General features: G+C 40.5%; 1 protein-coding gene across 5 annotated transcripts in view; it reads right to left on the bottom strand.

The window, feature by feature from the left end:
• Window positions 1-21,682, bottom strand: part of zgc:153867 (uncharacterized protein LOC337226 homolog) — a 339,132-nt gene that overhangs the window by 300,229 nt on the left and 17,221 nt on the right. For 2 of the 5 annotated variants that reach the window (XM_060938501.1, XM_060938500.1), the window contains exons 3-6: window positions 15,422-15,565; window positions 12,415-12,588; window positions 8,127-8,204; window positions 5,602-5,644 (exon numbers count right to left, since the gene is read on the bottom strand). In XM_060938501.1, the coding sequence (XP_060794484.1) occupies window positions 5,616-5,644; window positions 8,127-8,204; window positions 12,415-12,588; window positions 15,422-15,565 (425 nt within the window). In that variant the 3' untranslated portion in view covers window positions 5,602-5,615. Of the gene's footprint in view, window positions 1-5,116; window positions 5,279-5,601; window positions 5,645-8,126; window positions 8,205-12,414; window positions 12,589-15,421; window positions 15,566-21,682 lie in introns of all 5 variants that reach the window. The other 3 variants (XM_060938497.1, XM_060938498.1, XM_060938499.1) reach the window with 2 other exon arrangements.

Here is a 21,682-nt window from a genome sequence, read left to right as displayed (position 1 = left end):
TACACGCGTGTAAAGAAAAGTGGACAAACGTAGCATGACTTGCTCTGGGCCATAGAACGGCGTTCACGTTGCACGCTGCACACTTCATGCGTGAAGCGAGAAATGAACATGCACACTTTTTTCTAGGCGTGAAGATGGAAATTCCAGTCAATGCATGCGGTCACCGCCGCGCCAGCCAATCAGAACGGGTCTAGGGAGATAACTCTATGCTTTCAGGGGAAAACTTCAGAAAAAATATAATTGAATGGTATAATTGAAAAATAGTTCTTCATCGGGATTGTCAAGCAGATTATAGAATGTTCGGTGAAATTCACCACGGGTTTCTCTCAGAAGGAAGTGTTCTCGGCTCCAAATTCTGTTCCTTTTTCTCTTCCTCTGTCTCAGTAAAAGCAGAATGAGGCAATCGTCGTCATCCGAAGAGTCCATATTGTTGGTTACTTGGTCAAAGTAGAACAGACGCAACACGTGAACATCCAAGCATGAAGTTTAATGGCCCAGGGTCCGGTTCTTCACGTGAACGTGTAGCGTGCAGCATGCAGCGTGAACCTTCTATGGCCCAGCTGCCTAAGGGAAGCCACGTCATTACGTCGCTGTATACGTCAGTTACGTCGTTGTATATGTCATTACGTTGCTACATTTGCATAAACCTTGGCGTGAATATCGAAGCAAAAACAACACAGAAGAAGCAGCAGCAACAATAATAAACGACTTCGCGTTTGTACAGCTGCTGCTTCTCGTCGCTTAAAAATGGCGATCTTTTGCGGTCTTGTTATTGGTCTTAACAACCCCGCCCCCCCGCTGACGTAAGCGGTTCTTTCCTCTGGCCCAGCAGAGAGTTGGTGCTAGCCTGGAACTGGTTTTTCTGGCCCCAGAGCCAGTTCTTTGTCAGTGGAAACAGAAAACCCGGTTCCAAACTAAGCACTGGCCCCGAACCAGCCCTGGAACTGCTTTGGTGGAAAAGGGGCACGCGTACTCGTGGATTAAAACACTGGTTAAACTTTGAGCACCCCCACACACACAGGCAGGAAATGAACGACTTCTGAAATCCTTTTTCAAATGTGTCGTTGAATTCTCCCCTGTTCGGTCAGTTCTAATCTGACTGACTTGCCCGACGTATCTTCACTGCGTCTGCTGTAACATTTGGCCCATACTGCATGTTGTAGATGGGAGCCATCCGCAACGCTCCTTATTTACACCAGAGAAAGGCAACAGTGAGTGATGATCTCTATCTCCTACTCAGCCAGAGCTTAAGGGTTTGACCAGGTCTACAGGATTCAAGAGAAAGTTCAAGAAGGTCATCCAGGTTTTTCCCTCTACAATAGGTCAGGATTAGAGAACAGAACAGAGTCTGTATAGCCCAGCTGTCAACGGTCAGGGAAAGAAGAAAGAACAGCAAAAAAAATTATAGCAACTCACTGCCACTGGTTGGTTAGTAAAAGAAGCAACTGCGCTGCTTTGAAAGCTTTGAGAGAACGTACATCTGCCATCATCTCAATTAATTAAACTTAAATGTGCCACGTGCTCGAGCAACATCTCCAGAGTGACACATTACACAAGTTTCCAAATGAGACAATCGCAGTGTATACACTCAAAGACTTTTGTAACTCCATTAAACTCAGATATACATACTTGAGACCTAGAGAGCTGACGTCCTTCTCAATCACGTGAAATAATCTGAAGATTATTAGAAGCCGCGAGAATACGAGGTCATGTCCGAACCTCTGTGTTAAACGGTAATGGAAATTTGAGAGCGGGTTTTTGGCTGTACTTCACTCAGAAACAACATCGGACAATGTTTTGAATCCAAAAGCTGTGGCTGTGAACGACTGTTTTAAAGCATACACTATGTCCAAAAGTTTGGGGACACCTGGCCATCACAACCATATGTGCTTGTTTAACATCCCATTCTGGATTTAGTCCCCGTTTTGTGGTTATAATAACCTCCACTCTTCTGGGAAGACCACAAGAGCATTACTGAGGTCAGGACAATGAAGCCTGGAGAACAGTCACATTGCAGTTCATCCCAAAGGTTTCGAGAGACGCTCGGGTTCTTCCACTCCAACCCGGACACGCCACGTCTCCATAGAGCTCGCTTTGTGCACAGGAGCATTTCCATGCTGGAACAGGTTTGAGCCCCGTAGTTCCAGTGAAGGGAAGTTATCACGCTACAGAATACAAAGGCATCCAATACAACTGTGCGCTTCCAAATAGGGCTGGAATGACGCGCAAAATACATCTATTACTGAAAATACTGAAGCGGCACAGCACAACTGCTATGCACTAGCTTGGAACAAGTTTGAAATGGTTCCTTCTTTCATAAATTTCATTCTCAAATACTTCACTGATTTTAGTTTGATGAGTTGAAAGATTCATGATAGAAGTTATAGGTATTGTTTAATTTGTAAGTTAACCAAATAATCAACTGGCTAAGTAGAAACTAACCAATAGATTAACCAGAAAATCCTAACGTTAAAGTGCATATCACGGGTAAATTCAGGAGCAAGATCAATGGAATTCTCCTATTTTATATTAAACTTTGGTCAAATATCTGTAACATTCTGCATTCTCTGCAATTTTTTTTTTACCTTGCGCAATACCAGAAAAATTCAGTTGAAATCGAGCCATTTGAGACGAATTGGTCCGCCTCTGATAAATCTTGGCATTTGGATTTCCCGGCAAACATTGATTTTCATGACGTCGCGTGCGGGACGCCTCCTTCTGAATCCTACGTCAGCGCTGGTTTGGTTATGAGAAAACGACCTGCTGGTTTTCTGCAAATTTCTTCAACGTTATCGCGTAATTATTAAAATGGTTAACAGATGTATCGTAGGAGGGTGTACAATAGCAACACCAATCTTGAGATTAGTACTCATCGTTTTCCAAAAGACCGGACAATGAGAGAGAAATGGGAGCGCTTGGTCTACACAGGCTGTGCACTGAAACCGTGCAAAGCTCGCACAGCCTGCTGGCGCTTTCGCAGGTAACGTCACGAATCTGGCTCCAGACTCCCTTGGGATTTTTCCAGACGCGTTTTATTTTATTTTTTTCTGCTGTAGACAGACGGCCTTGTGCAAAATTACCCTTCTGGATGAGTGTGTAAAGGGACATACTTTCATATAAAAAACATGAAATTGGTCCAGAATATGCACTTTAACTGACTAATCAAAATAAAAATAACCTATAGATTAATTGATTAAAAATTAGGGGTAAACCATGGCCTAATGGTTAGAGAAGCAGCTTTGGGACCACATCACCAGTTCGATTCCCTGGACCAGCAGGGATGGCTTGAACAAGGCACCTAACCCCCAACTGCTCCAGGCATGTTGTACATTGTTTGAGATAAGAAATTACTTCAAGATAAAAAGAGGTTTAATAAAAATAAATAAATTTAAATTGTTAACTGCAGCATTTGTTCCAAAAGTTTGGGGAAGGCTCACGTATGGATGTGACATCAGGTGTCCACATACTTTTTTTTTTTTGCGCCCATATAGTGTATATAATCCCCTGAATTAGTAACGCTTTCCTCTCATGTAAAATAAATAAATAACCTACACAATATAGCTATAAGGGTGATTCTCATGAAGCTGCAGTGAACATGTCCAGGACGCATTTTCCAAAATCAATACTTAATTCAGATAAACTCTGATATTTTGTGTAAAGAAAATAGGGAGCAGTGTATGGACAAATGGTTTATCATCATCATATAAACTAATTTTTATATCAATTAAACAAAAAAAAAAATCTATGGAAATTCTCATTACCGTTATGTGTCCACATCCCTTTTTTTAATGTTTACTTTAAATCATATAAAAATTCCTAATTATATAAAAAAATTAGTGTAAAATTTTAAAACATCTATATTTATGCATATTAATATTTGTGTTGAACAAAAAAAGGTACTTGATTTTAAACAAAATAACTGTGTCCGCACCAAATGTTTCTCAATACCGTTTCATGATTTCACCCCCCTATAAAAAGTACACCGTGCCTTTAAATTGATCAGCTATCCCATGATGCATCACTTCAGATACAAGATTCAAAATGGAGACAAGGTCAGTTGCTCACTCTTCTCGTACTTTGTGATATTTATGTTAATGTTGCTAAATCTGTCCTCAGTTACACTGTCTTATCATTACCGTTATGGTTTAATACTCATTACTTTTAAAAATAAAAATATTATTTTATGATTATCATCACAATATAAGGCTTTAACATGTGGCAAAGTTATAGGTTGCTAGCATTTCAGGTTATTTGTGAAATTAGCCAAGAGTATCTCATTACCGTTACTCAATATTCTCATTACCGTGCACTGTGAGGGCAATAAATAAATGTCAAAAAAATATAAAGTAATTGTCATGGACTGTGCTGTTCATTTAATGGGATATTTTGTGGAAATATGAAATAAATTGTCAAAAAATGTTTTTAACTCATGATCTAGCTTCATCATTTACTGTAACGGTGATGAGAATTATTTTGATTCATGTAAGCCTCAAATAAGAATAAAATTCCATTAAAATATTTTTCCATTAAAAAAAGAACATTCACACTATTTTAGGCTCTCAACTTGAAAAAATACTGAAATGAGGTGAAAAACTATGTTAATTTGAAGGTCTTCATGAGAATCACCCATAATCAAGTAAGGCAACTCACTTTTACAGGGAGGGGGAAAGATCAACATTTCTCAGCCATCTAGTTCACACCAGTTGTTGATGGAAGACAGCAATATGAAAATTAAATCATGACAAATTGGGCTATTTAAATGAATGGAAGGTTTAACAAGCAGACGTGGTTTTATTATTTTATTTTAACAGAATAGTCTGATGTTTTCACCTGTGCTACAATCAGCTAACCAGATTAGCTCACGAGACAACCGCTGGCTTCTGCTTGACAGTGATTAAGTTAATTCAACACGGCTCGCTGTGCTGCTCTGTTGCGCAAAAGGCAAAGTAATGCTAATTTTCTCGTTTATTAGCCTTTTACTACTGATGAAACATGATGCTAGGACCTTTGACTTTGAGATATATGCATCTCAAAAAGCATTAAAGAAAAGACGGCCAGCAAACAAAAAGGTCTACAAAAAACAAACAAAGGTGCAGCAGAAACAGTGGTGGGTCACCTGTCTAGGTCTCCAATATGTATACACACATGCTTGAACTGCTTGTGTTCTTGTGCAGCGTGAAAGTAATCCAGCCGAGCCCATGTGACCAACGCAGTGCTGGGCCAGACGCATGCAGAGAGCATGCCACAGCCAGGGGCCCAGAGTGAGCTGCTGCTGCTGCTACACAAACACGAGTGTCAAACCAGTCAAAACCTCCACACTAACACCAGCTCGAACCAGACTCTTGAAATACAGAGACACGTCATGCCCTACAGAAACTCGGAGCAAAAACAGCGCTTCACAGATATCAACCTGTCCATTCATTTCAGATTGTTTTAACAGCTGGACCAGGTCCAGTTTGGTTACAATATTAAATTTACTGTAATTTCCAAATGGCTGTAGTGCTAATGATATCCTGTCGAGGCATGCGTGCTTGTATAAAGGAATTCGAGTCTGGATCGAAATCTCATTGTATACGTGTTGATGGCAGGAGGAGGACGTACTCCTGAGACGGCTCTCAGCCAGACATGATGTGACGAACGAAAGCTGCGAGAAATCAGCAAAGGTTATGACATGTACCCCACTTACAAAAACAACATTATACTGCACAAATCTTTAAAGTGTACGTAATGCCTTTTTATAGGGGTGTTCACACGGCAACTTGTACTCCAGTGTAGCACCGGGGCTGCCCCGGTAGAGCGTTCACACGGTACAAAGTTAAACCGGTGTAGCCCCTGAAAGCTGCTTAAACCGGTGCAAATCTAACCCTGCTCGGGAGGCGGTTTAAGAAATTTACTCCGGAGTAAATGCTAGTTTGCGGGGCAGCACCGATATAAAATGGGACGTCTGAACGCTACAGGGGTAGACTCGCTACGCGTGAGGAGAGTTGATTACATACGGGCATTGCATAATTTGCATCCTGGTATTTTGCGCTTCCAAAATGGCGAACATCAACAACAGAACTGCGCGTCTTCCAGTGTTGCCAGATTGGGCGGTTTTAAGTGCATTTTGGCGGATCTGAACACATTTTGGGCTGGAAAACGTCAGCAGTATCTGGCAACACTGGTGTCTTCATCCACATTGTTTTCCCGGCACTTGGTGATGCCATGACAACCGGGAAAAGGAAGTACATTCTCACGCATGTGCACATTTCATTTCCGCATTATTACTATCGTATAGCACGGTCGCAAAAACTGCCATGTGAACGCAAGTGGGGCTGCACCGGTGCTAACACGCTTCTCTCTAGTAAGCAGGTTTGTGACGTGTGAACGCTCCACAAAATTTACACCGGTGTAAGATATATCGCAACAAAATACATCAGTGCAGCATCGATGCAAATATGTGCCGTGTGAACACCCCTTATAATACTTTAAAATGAGTCTCATTAGTAACGACCAAAATGAATTAATAAAAGGGGATAAAATAAATATTTTCCATCAAGCACAAAACTAATCAATAATTCGCGGCTTCCGGATCCCGGAAAAAGGCAGCCTTGCCTCAGGGATAATCTTGCATGACGTCATGCATGGAAACCCGGTTACCTGGGTCATTTTGGTTTATCTAACTCTGCTTGTTTGCTCGCTGAAACTGGATATTGTTGGAACCTTACAAAAGTAACAATGGGAAACCGCTGCGTTGTGTTTGGATGTTCAAATCCATATACAACAGGACAGTCAGAACGAAGCGGGCAGATTTCATTTCATTTTATTAAATAAGAAACCAACTTCTTTAATAAATGACATTTGATCTGACGTCGACAGGTCGTCGATCCCCCCCCCCCCCCAAATCATCTCACACACACAATCCTGCGTCTGGTGCAGTGTGTATGAGCAACATTTACACGCTCGTGACATCAGATCTCATCATATCTGATTCACTTCAACAGGAAGAAAAAAAAAAAAAAAAATGCATGCATGCAATCATTAATTATTAACTGAAATGTGTTAAATGCTCTCAGATTGCAATATTGCAAGACTATTTGTTTTTAGTTTTGTTCAGGAAAACATGATGAAAGGTAACCACTGCGTTCGGCACATCTCTCCATCTCGCACGCGCTACAGACGAAGACTGTCGTGAACTGAGTGAACGGGCAGTTTCTTGTCTTGGGGGCTGGAAAAGATAACTATTTACTCCGGAATACCCTTGATAATCATCTGCCCCTTCATCTGACATATAAGAATCCCAATCGCTATCAGAATTCTCTCCAAAACGTGATTCCATATCGAGATCCGTCTAACCACTGCTGTGCACATGAATGAAATCGATACCTGAATTGTTACGTGTGAGGTCTAGGGATGGCGAAAACTAAAAAAAAATCTTGACCGACCACCGAGCCTCATTAGCCGGTTAACTGGCGCGCCTTTTGGCAGATTTGTTTGACAACAAACGTGCGCAGCTTTCTGATTTACTGTTTTCTTCTCATACTTCCCGTTTCATGGACTGTAACGGCATTTGCTCATTTAGTAATTTTAATACAGAATTTACTCTGATGAAATTATTCAAACACTCCAATGGGTGACTAAATGGGTGTTTCTGATTTGTCAGCTGTCGTCCTTACACTGCATGGCATGCCCCAAGCATTTACAACACAGAATTCCAGGTTCTCCGCTCCAAAACGATTGATTTTTTTTTTTTAACCGACAACCAAAAAAAAAATTAACCGGTTGACGTTGTTCGGTCAGCCATCGGTCATCACTTAACATCCCTAGTGAGGTCACGCACCCCTTCGGGATCTTCCGGTTCAGCCTCGGCAGATTCCGTGAAAATCGGCTGCTCTTATTGATGTTCCATTAATTTATGGCCTTTTGGATCAGCTATGGCTCGAAAACACATGATCATTCAACAATGATTGTTGCTTTGTACAAGGAAAAAAAAGCGTGGCTTCGAGGCGTTACGTACACTTTAAGCATTGTGCACTTTATACAGACACACAAGACAGATCATAAGACATCAAATTCCTTCTGTGGACAAAAGACCAGGTTAAGGGTTTCATTACTTTTTTTTTTTCTTTTTTAAACCATCTATTTACCTTCATAGTTGATGCAGCCATTGGCATCTTCATGTCCAGCTAGGAGTGTTTCTACCTCATCCTCGGTCATTTTCTCTCCTAAAAGTTGTCACAATAAATGCCATTTACTTCAATTAATTTCAAAAAACCAAACAAAAAATAACCTTCTGCTAAAAATCTCTGATCAGCATTACTAAAATTATGTTGAGTAAAATAAATAAATTAATAAAATCTAATTCGTAGGTGTGCAATGATCCACACTAGTCACAATTAGATTCAATTTGATTTTCAGAATATTTTGAAGAAAAAAAAAAAAAGACTGAAAAGACTCCTTTTTAAAAAAAATTCTGAATCATAAACAATGCAAAAAACAGTTTTATACAGACGAGAAAAAAAATAATCACCTACGAAGTAAATTAAAAAAAAAAAAAAAAAATTGCTATGAGGTTTAAAACCAACTACACTATAAAATGTCACCATATCATAAAAATAAATACATTTCACAAATTCTCCCAGAAACTTGACTGGATAAACAACGTGTGACCTCGGGAAAACGATAGACTGAAACAGGAGCTCTGTAGTAGTGCCTGGGGCATCACTTTAACTGAAAGCAGGGCTTCAAATTCGCCCACAACCTCTTTCTCAGGCAATGCACGTCACAGTGGCATGGGGCTGACGTCTTCCGAAAGCTACTGAAGAACTCATTTTAAGGGTGATCATGTGGTTGTGTAACCGTGTAGCCTGTAATCCGTGTCCGCTGTTGTGATCTAGAGCCATCAGCCAGCGTGCTCTCTCTATTTTAACTCTAAGAGCTGTACAGATGGGAAATCTGATTTTCAAATTAACAGAACGCTCATCATACTGTTTAAAACAATGCAGTGTCACATTTTTGCATAGGACTACTAATCAGCAATTAATATAGATATTCTGGCAGCACCCAAAAGCAGAGCTCCTGATGAGTGTATGAGCAAAATATTTGCAAGGGCACAAAATCAATCTGAACAGAATAATATGAGCCATCGAATTGAGTAGCGTAGTGCATGTCACATCAATAAACTGCTGCATTGGTCTTGACAGCAACGCCAATAATGAGCTACACATCGCAGTCACGAATAAACATTTATTCCTTTCTTTGACGCCGCATGCCAGAAACACCACCACATTTATTACGGTGTGACTCTGTTGGGTGCCTAGTGGACAGCAGTGAACCAGCGCTTTCACTTTACATATCATTACTATATGGACCCTTTTCACGTGACGTCACGACAAACGCGGCCGCCATTTTGGACGTGTACTACCAGTAGTTTATCACAGCCAACACTGAGGAATGGCAGCAAAGAAAGTGCTTATTTTCAGCAAGACTTCCATCATGCCACTATATTGTTGTGCACCTGGATGTAGTAACCATCAACAAACAAGGCAAGGGTTATCATTTTATCGGATCCCGACGGAGAAGATGGATAGCGGCCATAAACAGGAAAGATTGGCAGCCCTCGGCATACCAGCGCTTGTGTAGTGACCACTTTGTTGGAGGTAAGACGAATAAAATTAGCCAGAAAAGCATTACATTGCTGTTAACATTCTGTGGCGGCGAGTGTGTAACCAAATAGGCTAAAATAACCCATTGTAACCTCTTTGTTCTTCTGTAGTAGCTATTGGCTAACGACATTAGCTAGCGTTGTGTTCCTTTGCTGTTGGTAGACTGTAGGACAGATCAGAGGCAGTGTCCTACAAACAGCGCTTAATTTGAGGGGGAGCAAGTCGGAGCGCGCTCCGGAACCTCGGGCGTTGGCTCCGGCAGCTATTTACACTGGATCCAGTGATCCGACACCTCTCTTGACTATGTAACAAAAAAAAAAAAATTAAAAAATTAAAAATAAAAAAATGCAAGTTTATTTAGTGTTAATGTCTGATTTTGATATCTGTCTTGTTGGTGATTTCTCTCATGAAACGACATCCACAAAATATCTGCAGATGAACTTAATTTGCAGTGTTATTACAAAACATGCCCAGAAGCGCCGCGCCGCGCCCCCCTCCCCCCCTCTTTTTTTCCGCACCGGAGCCGCTCATCCTCTGCGCTCCAGGACCTCCCACTTTACAGATTAAGCACTGCCTACAAATAAGTGTTCAAACAAGAGTTTTCAGATCAATACCTGTGTATGGCGATGGGTTTTTAACGACATAGGTATACAGATCATGTGGGCCGAAGTCAGGTAAAGACGAGGGCTTCGTGTACGTCCGTACGTCAGTGAACAATCCTGGTGGAAGCAGGTAAACGTCACTCTCTAAGCCTGCTAACCTCAATTTTTGCAAATACCTCTCCCTCTGCTCGCCCTGTAAATGCCCTACGTCGCTGGATAGTGAAGGTGTTTTCTGCATCTCGCTCCTTTTTCTTGTATGTTCTCCGTTTGTCGCCTTCCTCGCATTCAAACCAATTCGAGCCGAAGTCCGCTACATGTCCAGAATGGTGGTCGCGTTTACGAAGGTCATGTGACTGAAAAGGGTCTATAGTTACGATTGAATATCAAGCTTGTTGTCAAACAGTTGCCTGGTTACATCTCATGTCCACGTGCATTGTGTGCAACCATGAACTGCAAAGCATGCGCACACCATTAGGACAAATTAGCATGCACCTGTTCCTGATTAGAGTGCAATCACAGCAAAACTATCAATTGTCCAACAAGCTAGTGGACTAATAACTGCGTTTTAACTATTTTTTTTTTAATCTATAAAGCTGTTGTGAATATTTTCTGTAAAACATGTTAGCAAAAAATGCCATGTTATATTTTAAAAAAGCAAATTAAAAACTAGAAAGAGACTGACTAAAATCACAGTAATTTGCACAAGCTGACCTTGGTCAATTGAAGGTCAAGGAAAAGTGGTGATGATTTTTTTGTATAAAACGACCCACTCCATACCGTTTTTCATAGTTCATGTGAAATTTGATGATTGAAAACTGAGGGAGATGTAGAGTTGTAAAAAACGTGAACAGGAAGAGAACTAGAATTAGATAAGAGACTATAACTAAAAAGTCACAGTAATTTGCGCGAGCTCTTATAAACTGGGATATTCAGTCACCATACCCTATTGATCCAGAATGGTAAGAGATGGAGAACAATGCTTAGCGACGAGAAGAAAAAAAATAAAAGCCTGTTTTTCATGGATCATTCCAATTCGGTGATCCAGATCACCACCAAAAGTCACAGCAACTTAAATCAGCCCAGAGGTATTCTGCATGTGAAACTTTGTGATTGGTTGAAAATAGAGAAATAGCATCCTTTAAAAAAAAAGTTAGGAGGATAATAAAGTAGGAAGATCCTTAGCAAGAGTAACGATTTGTGCTACCGCTGCTAGCGCAAATGAATAAAAGCTGGATAAAAACCCATCTCTTATGGAAATAAAGATAAACACTTGACCACTGGACAGTGAAATGTCTATGAGAGACGTTGCCTTGCACTCATGATCAGATTCCTTGAGGTGGTACACAGTCAAGCCATCAAAATAAATAAATAAATAAATAAATAAATATCAGGTTGATGCATTACCATATTCTCTTAAGTATGGGGCTCTGCTCCATGTCAGGAGTTCTGCTATAAAAGGTCAGCACTGTGTACTTGGAAAGCATCGGGGAAACTTATCTGCATGAAGGCATCCTTCCTGCCTGTCTTATTTTGCATGTCAACCCACAAAAGGGGAGGCTATAAAAGAGCAGGAGCTTTGAGAGAGGCGTTTAAGTGTCAGGTGTGGGATTGACAGGAGGGGCTGGACACCTGGGGTGGTTTCAACTTGTGTCAAAAGTCAGAACACACAAGATTTCACTCGTCGTACTGATATTGTCAAAATACATGAAATGACCATGAAGGATCACGTTCCACCAAATATTCTGGCTCCGTTGTTGCCAAGAACAGCTTACACTACAAAAAACATTCATTAAATGTAGCAGGTAACATTTATATAGATTAAAAAAAAAAAAAAAAAACTCCAGAAAAGAAAGGAAGAAAATGAGTGAACACCAATTCAGCTTTTTGAACATGTGTGGACGAAGGGGCTTTGTAGAAAGCTTTGCATGTACTTAAATGGAGGGCTAAGTTAGCTAGAACTGCTAATATCACTTAAGGCAGCTTTAAATTATTCATAAATTTGCTTCAGATGAAACTTCATTTCATACATTTCCCTTTACACTGTATTGTCATACAGCTTAAGGATTAAATTTTTACTAAATCTAAAATGCTGTACTGCTTTATTCTGACAGAGCATTAGATATGCGAGATAGCCTTATATAATCTCCCCTAAAGGGATGTCTGCTTACCCAGTGTGGTGAGAACATGGCGAAGCTCAGCCCCCATTACTGTACCGTTGCCTTCTTTGTCAAAGACTCGCAGTCCCTCCACAAAGTCCTCAAACGAGCCTTGGTCTTTGTTCTTAGCAATGGCCTGGAGCATGGGCAGGAACTGCTCAAAGTCCAGCATTTTGGTGTTCATCTCTGAGACACAGAATGCCAACATGATGCTTCTGTTACAGCAATTAAACCCTTACAGATCTTACCACATCGTCATCTCGCTCTTTTTTTTTTTTTTAAGGTGAAGTGCCACAGACTTGAATGTGGCGTCATATTTCAAATAGCAACATGCAGCGGTCATGTTTCAAGTCAACCTTTGATTCAAATACAATGCAGTAGTGAGGAAAGGACATAAACACGGTCAATTTTTGTTCAGTTTCGGGTTTTTCAAACCATGATAAAAAGGCATATTTGTGCGGTGTAATATTGCATCAGGGAGAGAAAACTACAGAAATTTCTACAAAAAGACGACATCAGTGGCTGGCGAATCTGAATCGCAAGGAATGGATGCCATCAAAGCACAGTCGAGTCTGTTCTGGTCATTTTTCACTCAGGGTTGATCCATTTTTAATCAACATTTTTTACTATAACATAGTAAAAAAAGTCAAAAACTTATTTTGCTGGGGTTTATTTTGTGAAAGTCTAGAAATATTCACTAATTTTTTTTTCACGGCCCGGTTTCCATCAAATCCTGCGCTCTGATTGGCTGGTGAGCACGACCAGCTACAGACCCCGGTTACGGACCTCTGGCAACTCGCTCGTTCACAACAACAAACATAGTAGCATTTTTATCAACATTTATCTTTTTTTTTTAAATACGATTTATTTATAAAATTAGCAAAAATCTTATACATTTTTGCCAGCATTTCTCAGTATAATAGCATTAATTTTACAGCATGGACAGTGATGACAGTTCATAGCAAAAGCGAGTTTTCAGGGTTCCCACAGTTTTTCAGGCTTCTTTTTTAATGACTTAAGGACCAATTTTCATTTTTTTAAGGACCCAATGACCAAAACTGAACATCACTGGTGTGAAATTGCCTATTGTAACAATCACTTGCTTGTTTTCTTTATGACTCTTAAAGGACTTTTCTTGACCAAATCTTGCAACAAGTGCAGCAATTCCTGATATGTCTGATATTTAAAACGATTTTAAGAAAACCTCAACGGTGGGCGAGGAAATGGTTAGTGGCTAAAAATAAAAAATATAAAGAAATTAGAGTAAAATTTATTTCACAAGATTTTCATTTTGTTCAGGAACAATTGAAACTAAAAAGTATTAAATTGACACAGGGTGGCCCAGAACACCCCCCCCTTGCTATTCTTATGTTATGGAATAAATTTTCTAACGAGTCTGCATGTTTCTATACATGTTATAGACAGATTGAAAGTCGTATGTTTTGTTAATCCATGTTTCCATTAATATGCATCAACGGCGGGCGACCGAGCTGATACGAAGTAGTCACGTGACCCTGTTCGGGACTGATCCCAAACAGCGCCACGTGGTTCCGGGCTATTCTCAAAAGCAGACACCAGGGGTCGCCACTATACACTTTGTTCAGCCCCTGACCGCTAGTGCAGTTTGCCTGTGAAACAGGGTCGTTTGCGCGAATCGGGGCAGCGGGAACAGCGTTTTCGGAAATTAAAAATGTGTTATTAGAAGGGAGACGAAAAACCCCCCTGATTTTTAAGGACTTTTATTGACTAACAGATTTATCAATTTTATGGATAATTAAGTACTTAATTTTACAAATTCATTTTTTTAGGACTTTTATGGACTTTAAGGACCTGTACGAACACTGGTTTTACTACCCTGAGGAAGAAGAAATAAAATAAAACATTTCAGGAGAAAGCTAAAAACCTGTAACTATTGCTAACGCAGAGCAAAAACATGGCTGAATCCTGAATGACTCCTATTTGTATAAATAGGGGACGACACAGGCGGCAAAATGTTTTTCTCCTGCCGTGGAAGTGCACTTGTATACCAAAGAGGAAGCCATTTGCATTACAGCCGTGAATGAGGATTCAAAAATGTCGGCTCGGCTCGGTTTTCCCTTTCAGGCGCTCTCGTTTTCTGTTAGAATTTGGTAAAGAAAAAAATAAATATATTATTTGCCAGCTTAAGGTCGGTCCGTATGGTGAAATACTGTGACCTCTGCCTTGAATACTTTCAAGACCTCGGTCACGGTATTTCACGATACGGACTGACCTTAAGCTGGTAAATAATTATATATATATATATATATATATATATATATATATATATATATATATATATATATATATATACACACACATACATACACACACACAGCCTAATGATGTTCGTTATCCTAAGCCGAGAAAGAAAATTTGAAGATATATACACACCAATTACTTCTAAGTATTTTTCATAAACTGCTTCAAATAGTCATTTCAGTATCCCAAATACTTTTTACAGAGAAATTGTTTCAATATGATACAAAATACCGTGAATCAAAATTGAAAACTACCACGATACGAGCAAGCCAAAGTTACAGACAAAACACGAGTACATTTACCCGTCCGATGACTATTGTTCAATTCTTCCCTGGAACTTTTCTAACACGAATTTCTCCCATCCATCCACACACAAACTGGTTGTATGCTTCTTAGCCTTTATAAAACTTGAAATTCATCGATGGAGTAGGAGCTTGTTTTTAGGACCAGACAGGACACGATGCCCAAGAACGAAACAGCTGGATATTTGTCAATTTCTCTGCACCACTGATCATTAGACACCTCATAAGGGTCGATGCTGTTTATTCTTGCTATTTTTTTTCCTGATACCGCTGCTCCGCCTTTGAATCTAGCGATCTATACGATTTCTTCTGCGACGTGACAAACTCCCTCATACGTCTGTCAGAACCGACCTTAAACACGGCAGCCGAAAGGGTTGCAAGAGATACGACATTGAAAAACCTCTATGCAGAGCAGAGTGCCGATTTTGTATCCCTACCCTCAGCCTTGGGGTTGCCTAGAACCTTGAGCACTTCAGCATTGACTGGGTTCTGGCCGAGAGCCCGCATCACATCTCCACACTGACTGTAGCAGATCCTCCCATCTCCCGTCCGGTCAAACAGGAGGAAGGCCTCTTTGAATTCTGGAGAGGGAGAAAAGGGGACAGGACTCGATAAGCATCAGGGACAAATTTGGAAATGGGCATGTGAGAGTGCACAAATAAATGAGAGACGGGTGATGACAAGACGCATGAGGTACAAAACACCTTAGAAGGAGAAGAGACGAATAATTTCTTTTACAAAAGACAGGAGAGAGAGAGAGAGAGAGAGACATGCATTTCATAAGAGCCGGTTAACAAGAGTAAAGTGATAAGAACAGAAAAACATATGGAGACACCAAGGAAACTGTGGTGTAACCAGAGTACGTAGAAACACTGCACCAGCAATCAATATTAATGTTATTCCAAACTGTTTTCAGCGCTGTCTATTCACTTCAGACGATGCAGAACAAGTGATGACTGAAATGTGAACGCATCCATTATTAACCCTATTGAGTATAAAGCAAACTATGTTAATGATAAAATCAATTACAAGATATATGTTTCCTATCACAGACCAAATGTATACTGCATAAACTATAGGACTGGTCTCATAAGTTAAAGCTAGACGGCCTTTCGATCTCACAAAATCAGCGAAATGTACAGTGGTGCTTGAAAGTTTGTGAACTCTTTAGAATTTTCTATATTTCTGCATAAATATGACCTAAAATATCATCAGATTTTCACACAAGTCCTAAAAGTAGATAAAGAGAACCCAGTTAAACAAATGAAACAAAAATATTATACTTGGTCATTTATTTATTGAGGAAAATGATCCAATATTACATATCTGTGAGTGGCAAAAGTATGTGAACCTCTAGGATTAGCAGTTCATTTGAAGGTGAAATTAGAGTCAGGTGTTTTCAATCAATGGGATGACAATCAGGTGTGAGTGGGCACCCTGTTTTATTTAAAGAACAAGGATCTATCAAAGTCTGATCTTCACAACACATGTTTGTGGAAGTGTATCATGGCACGAACAAAGGAGATTTCTGAGGACCTCAGAAAAAGCGTTGTTGATGCTCATCAGGCTGGAAAAGGTTACAAAACCATCTCTAAAGAGTTTGGACTCCACCAATCCACAGTCAGACAGATTGTGTACAAATGGAGGAAATTCAAGACCATTGTTTCCCTCCCCAGGAGTGGTCGACCAACAAAGATCACTCCAAGAACAAGGCGTGTAATAGTCGGCGAGGTCACAAAGGACCCCAGGGTAACTTCTAAGCAACCGAAGGCCTCTCTCACATTGGCTAATGTTAATGTTCATGAGTCCACCATCAGGAGAACACTGAACAACAATGGTGTGCATGGCAGGGTTGCAAGGAGAAAGCCACTGCTCTCCAAAAAGAACATTGCTGCTCATCTGCAGTTTGCTAAAGATCACGTGGACAAGCCAGAAGGCTATTGGAAAAATGTTTTGTGGACAGATGAGACCAAAATAGAACTTTCTGGTTTAAATGAGAAGAGTTATGTTTGGAGAAAGGAAAACGCTGCATTCCAGCATAAGAACCTTATCCCATCTGTGAAACATGGTGGTGGTAGTATCATTGTTTGGGCCTGTTTTGCTGCATCTGGGCCAGGACGGCTTGCCATCATTGATGGAACAATGAATTCTGAATTATACCAGTGAATTCTAAAGAAAAATGTCAGGACATCTGTTCATGAACCGAATCTCAAGAGAAGGTGGGTCATGCAGCAAGACAACGACCCTAAGCACACAAGTCGTTCTACCAAAGAATGGTTAAAGAAGAATAAAGTTAATGTTTTGGAATGGCCAAGTCAAAGTCCTGACCTTAATCCAATGGAAATGTTGTGGAAGGACCTGAAGTAAGCAGTTCATGTGAGGAAACCCACCAACATCCCAGAGTTGAAGCTGTTCTGTACGGAGGAATGGGCTAAAATTCCTCCAAGCCGGTGTGCAGGACTGATCAACAGTTACCGCAAACGTTTAGTTGCAGTTGTTGCTGCACAAGGGGGTCACACCAGATACTGAAAGCAAAGGTTCACATACTTTTGCCCCTCACAGATATGTAACATTGGATCATTTTCCTCAATAAATAAATGACCAAGTATAATATTTTTGTCTCATTTAATTAGGTTCTCTTTATCTACCTTTAGGACTTGTGTGAAAATCTGATATTTTAGGTCATATTTATGTCAAAATATAGAAAATTCTAAAGGGTTCACAAACTTTCAAGCACCACTGTAGTTCCCTCTGAAGTGTGGTCACTGATGTGTTTATTTCTGTAATATCTCAGAAAATATCAGGCCATTCTGTGGCTGGGAAGTTATTTAATTCAAAAGGATAAAAGCAAAATGTGCATGAAATCGTTCACTTCGCGTAGTCAAGCACATAGAGGAAGTCCGTGTACATGCATGCGCAGGTTTACCTTTGACCGTTCCATCATTCTGTCGCTAAACGAACAACTGATCACATCGAGGCGCTCGCTGACCGCCGATATTTATTAGTTTGGTCTTGCATTTCCTTTCCTCCGTATATAACATAACGCCTTTTCTTCTCACTTTCCGTTACTGTAGTCGGTCTTTCACGTTTCATTTGCACACTCACGTCCTCCATTTTCTCTCCAGTTTCAAATTTGTATCTCACAATGCCTTGCACGAACAGAGAAAGCCCACCACGTGACACATGACGTCGTATCTTGTATTGCGTCATGGTGAAGCAGGAAAAAAAACAGAGGAGAATTTAGGGCCACATGGCCTTAAATTCATTAATTGTTCCATTTAAAAAAAAACAAACTAATAAAATTGGAAGTCTGATTCGAATTCAATAGCTTTCAGTCCACTAAACAAAAATAACTGGGTGTCAAGAAAATTCTTTTTCTGACCTACACTTAAAATCTGAAAGGCCGTCTACCTTTAAGAATATGAAAAACCACTTTTACCACATGGATTCAAAATACACTGAATACAAACAAAGCAACCTAAAATAAAAGTAATAAAATATCTTAAAAACACAAAGATAATGCTTAATAATTCCATATCTTGATACACAAATGCATCTGCAGACAACAGATAACATGTGTGGCTCCAATTTGTTAGAATATAAAAAATTTGTTGGGTTTTTTTGGTGATGGTGGTACAAAAGTTGACCCTGAATCGCAACACACAAAAAGCACATGCTTTAACAATGTTGAGGTAGGGACAGCATGCTGATATGGTGATTAAACTCTTTAAAACAGCAGAATTCAAAAGTTCTCTGGACAACTTTTACATTACTCGGTAGTTGGCATTTAGCAGGCGCTCTTATCCAGAGTGACGTACAAGTTCAACAATTTTTATGTAATCTGCTTGTCTGAAGTGGGAGGAAACCCACACAGACACTGGGAGAACACACGAACTCCACAGAAAGGCCCCTGTGGGCCGCGAGGTTCAAACCCCGAACCTTCTTGCTGTGAAGCAACAGTGCCAACCACTGCACCATCGTGACGCATAGATACTATAGGACTTAAATACTAAATTAAAAATTTAGTCTCTCTCATACACAATTCGCAATCAAGGAAATTTAGACACAAAAAAAGTCAAATACTGTATATTTTATATAAGTAACAAGGTTTCAAACATTCAATAGGAGAAGCATTAGTGATGCACAAAACATGCGATAATCCAAACGCTACCATTTACACTTCACCTCCACATCAACGCTTTCAACAGGAAATAAAGACGTCAAAACTTGGTGTTTGGGGGGGGGGGGGGACGACCTCTGTGCGCTTCTACAAAAATTTAACCCCATTACATTAATGTATAAACTAATGCATAAGTTATGGCCCTTTTCCACTACCCTTTTTCAGCTCACTTCAGCCCAACACGGCTCGCGTTTCGACTACCTCAGAGCAGCACGACTGAGCTCACTTCAGCCTTACTCAGCACCCAAAACTCGCACGGTTTTGGAGTGGGGCTGAAGCGAGCCAAACCAAGCCGAGTGGGGCTAGGGGCATGAGGAGACACTCCCCTGTGCACTGATTGGTGAGGAGGAGTGTCCTCACATGCCCACACGCCCCGCGAGCACGCTGCGATCTGTAAACACCGTAAACCCGGAAGAAGAAGAATTACGACAAAGAAGATCAGAAAACTAGAAGATGGAAGACCAACCCAACAAGCCACAGCACCAAGACCAGCAACACTAATGACTCCATGTCCTCCATGTTTTTTGTTTACTATCCGGGTCATGAGACTACCGCTTAAAAGGTCACGGATATCACTGTTTGCGCCGCCTAATGACATCACGTGACGTCCACCCACTTTCGCTAACTCCACCCAATGTGTCCACCCACTTCCAGCCAGCACGGTTCAGCGCGGTTGTAGTCGAAATGCAACTCCAACAGCCCCACTCAGCACCGCACGGCTCAGCCCAACTCAGCCGCGTTGGTAGTGGAAAAGCCCCATTAGATCCAGAGCAATGTACAACAAAAAAGAGTACATGAGTACAGAGGGTTAAAGGCCTTGCTCAAGGGCCCAACAATTGCAGCTTGTCAATGCTGGGACTTGAACCCATAACCTTAGCCTGAACAGTTGATCCACCCCTAACCCCTTCCACTATCAGAATTTATATACCTCCTGGTTGACTTTTTACAGCAGATCAAATCTGTTTTTATATTATTATTTATAAAATCCCACTATCTGTTATCACCCAAATGAGGATGGGTCCCCTTTGGAGTCTGATTCCTCTCAAAATTTCTACCTCATGTCATCTGAAGGAGTTTTTCCTCACCATCATTGCCTCAGACTTGCTCATTAGAGAGAAAAATGCATTATGGATAAAAATCCCTCATTTAAAAAAAAAAAAAGTCTTTAATTTTCTGCAAAGCTGCTTTGCGACAATGTCTGTTAAACGTTTGACAAATCAACTGACTTGACTTTCAGACCCTGTATTAAACTTGCACACCAAGGAAGCGGTTTTTAACTCTAGATTACCACTGCCCATTTTGGTTTAACCTTGGTGTATAATTTATTAAAACGCCAGAAAACCGATACCTGGAGTATCAAGCATCACCTGAGTGGTGAACTGTAGTACCAGCGAGTTTGACAAATATGATATTTTTGCATTAAAACATCAAGCTCAATCATATTTTAATTAATTAATGTATTTGGCTGCACATCATTGGAACATTTAATTTCTGATTTATTTATTTTTTACATCCAACGATGATAGTCCTGAACATGACACCTGAGCTTCGTATAAAAGATGACGACATGCATTCTGGTCATTTCAAAACAACTAGTGCAGTCTTGCATGTTGGGGATTAACAATGACTGTTTAAAACAATGACAAGAATGGCGAGGAGGGTGTTGATACACTATTTAAATATACGCCTAAAAAATCCTGCACAAGAAAACAAACGTGTAACACACTGCATTCAAAACTCAGTGTAATTAACTAAGACATGCCATATTATTAGTGATTAGCATTATTACTTAAAATACAGCGTGTACGTGAAATTGGATCTGTTTCAGTTCTCAGCATTGGAGTACTAAAGTTCAGCCTAACTGCCCGGGACAGCCCTCTCTACAAATAACTTCAGCTGTACTGTGCCGCGCCGTGCTTCCTGCTCGCTGGAATGCGGCCGTTCCCTGACAGCCTGGAAACGTTGTCTAACCATATAAGGAGCTGGAGAGAATGGGAACAGTGGAACGTCAACCATCTTTCATCAAACAAACCAGACAAGGGATGATCCTGAATCCTTAGGGCGCCTAAAAAGGCCACGGTGTCCTTTTCAGAAACCAGGAACTGGAAACTCACATGCCTGCTCCATTTGGGCAACTCACTCGAATCAGATCAGGAATCGGGGGGAAACCCAGACAGATTAAAGCGTGGCGTATATAATTTCAGAACGAATGTGTACATCAGATCAGTTTACGAACGCTCGAAACGAGAAGAAAAAAAAAAGAGCACACTGTTTCCTGTAGGACACACCCAAACATGTTCAAGGCAGACCCACGATGAATGTTGACTTCCTAAAACACAACTATAACAGCTTCCCTGAGCTTCAAACTCTCGAATTACTAAAAAAAGCCACATGCAAAGCAAAAAACACATAAAAAAAGCTCACTAGGACAAACACACAGTACAAGTTTGTACTTGCACTTAAAAAAAAAAAAAATGAGGCAATGTGCTGAATCTTTTCAGTGCACTCATTCACTCAC

The sequence above is a fragment of the Neoarius graeffei genome, chromosome 13, assembly GCF_027579695.1.
Source record: "Neoarius graeffei isolate fNeoGra1 chromosome 13, fNeoGra1.pri, whole genome shotgun sequence".
Classification (NCBI taxonomy): Eukaryota; Metazoa; Chordata; class Actinopteri; order Siluriformes; family Ariidae; genus Neoarius; species Neoarius graeffei.
Note: the sequence above shows the minus strand (reverse complement) of the source record. Positions and strands in the feature narration are given on the sequence as shown.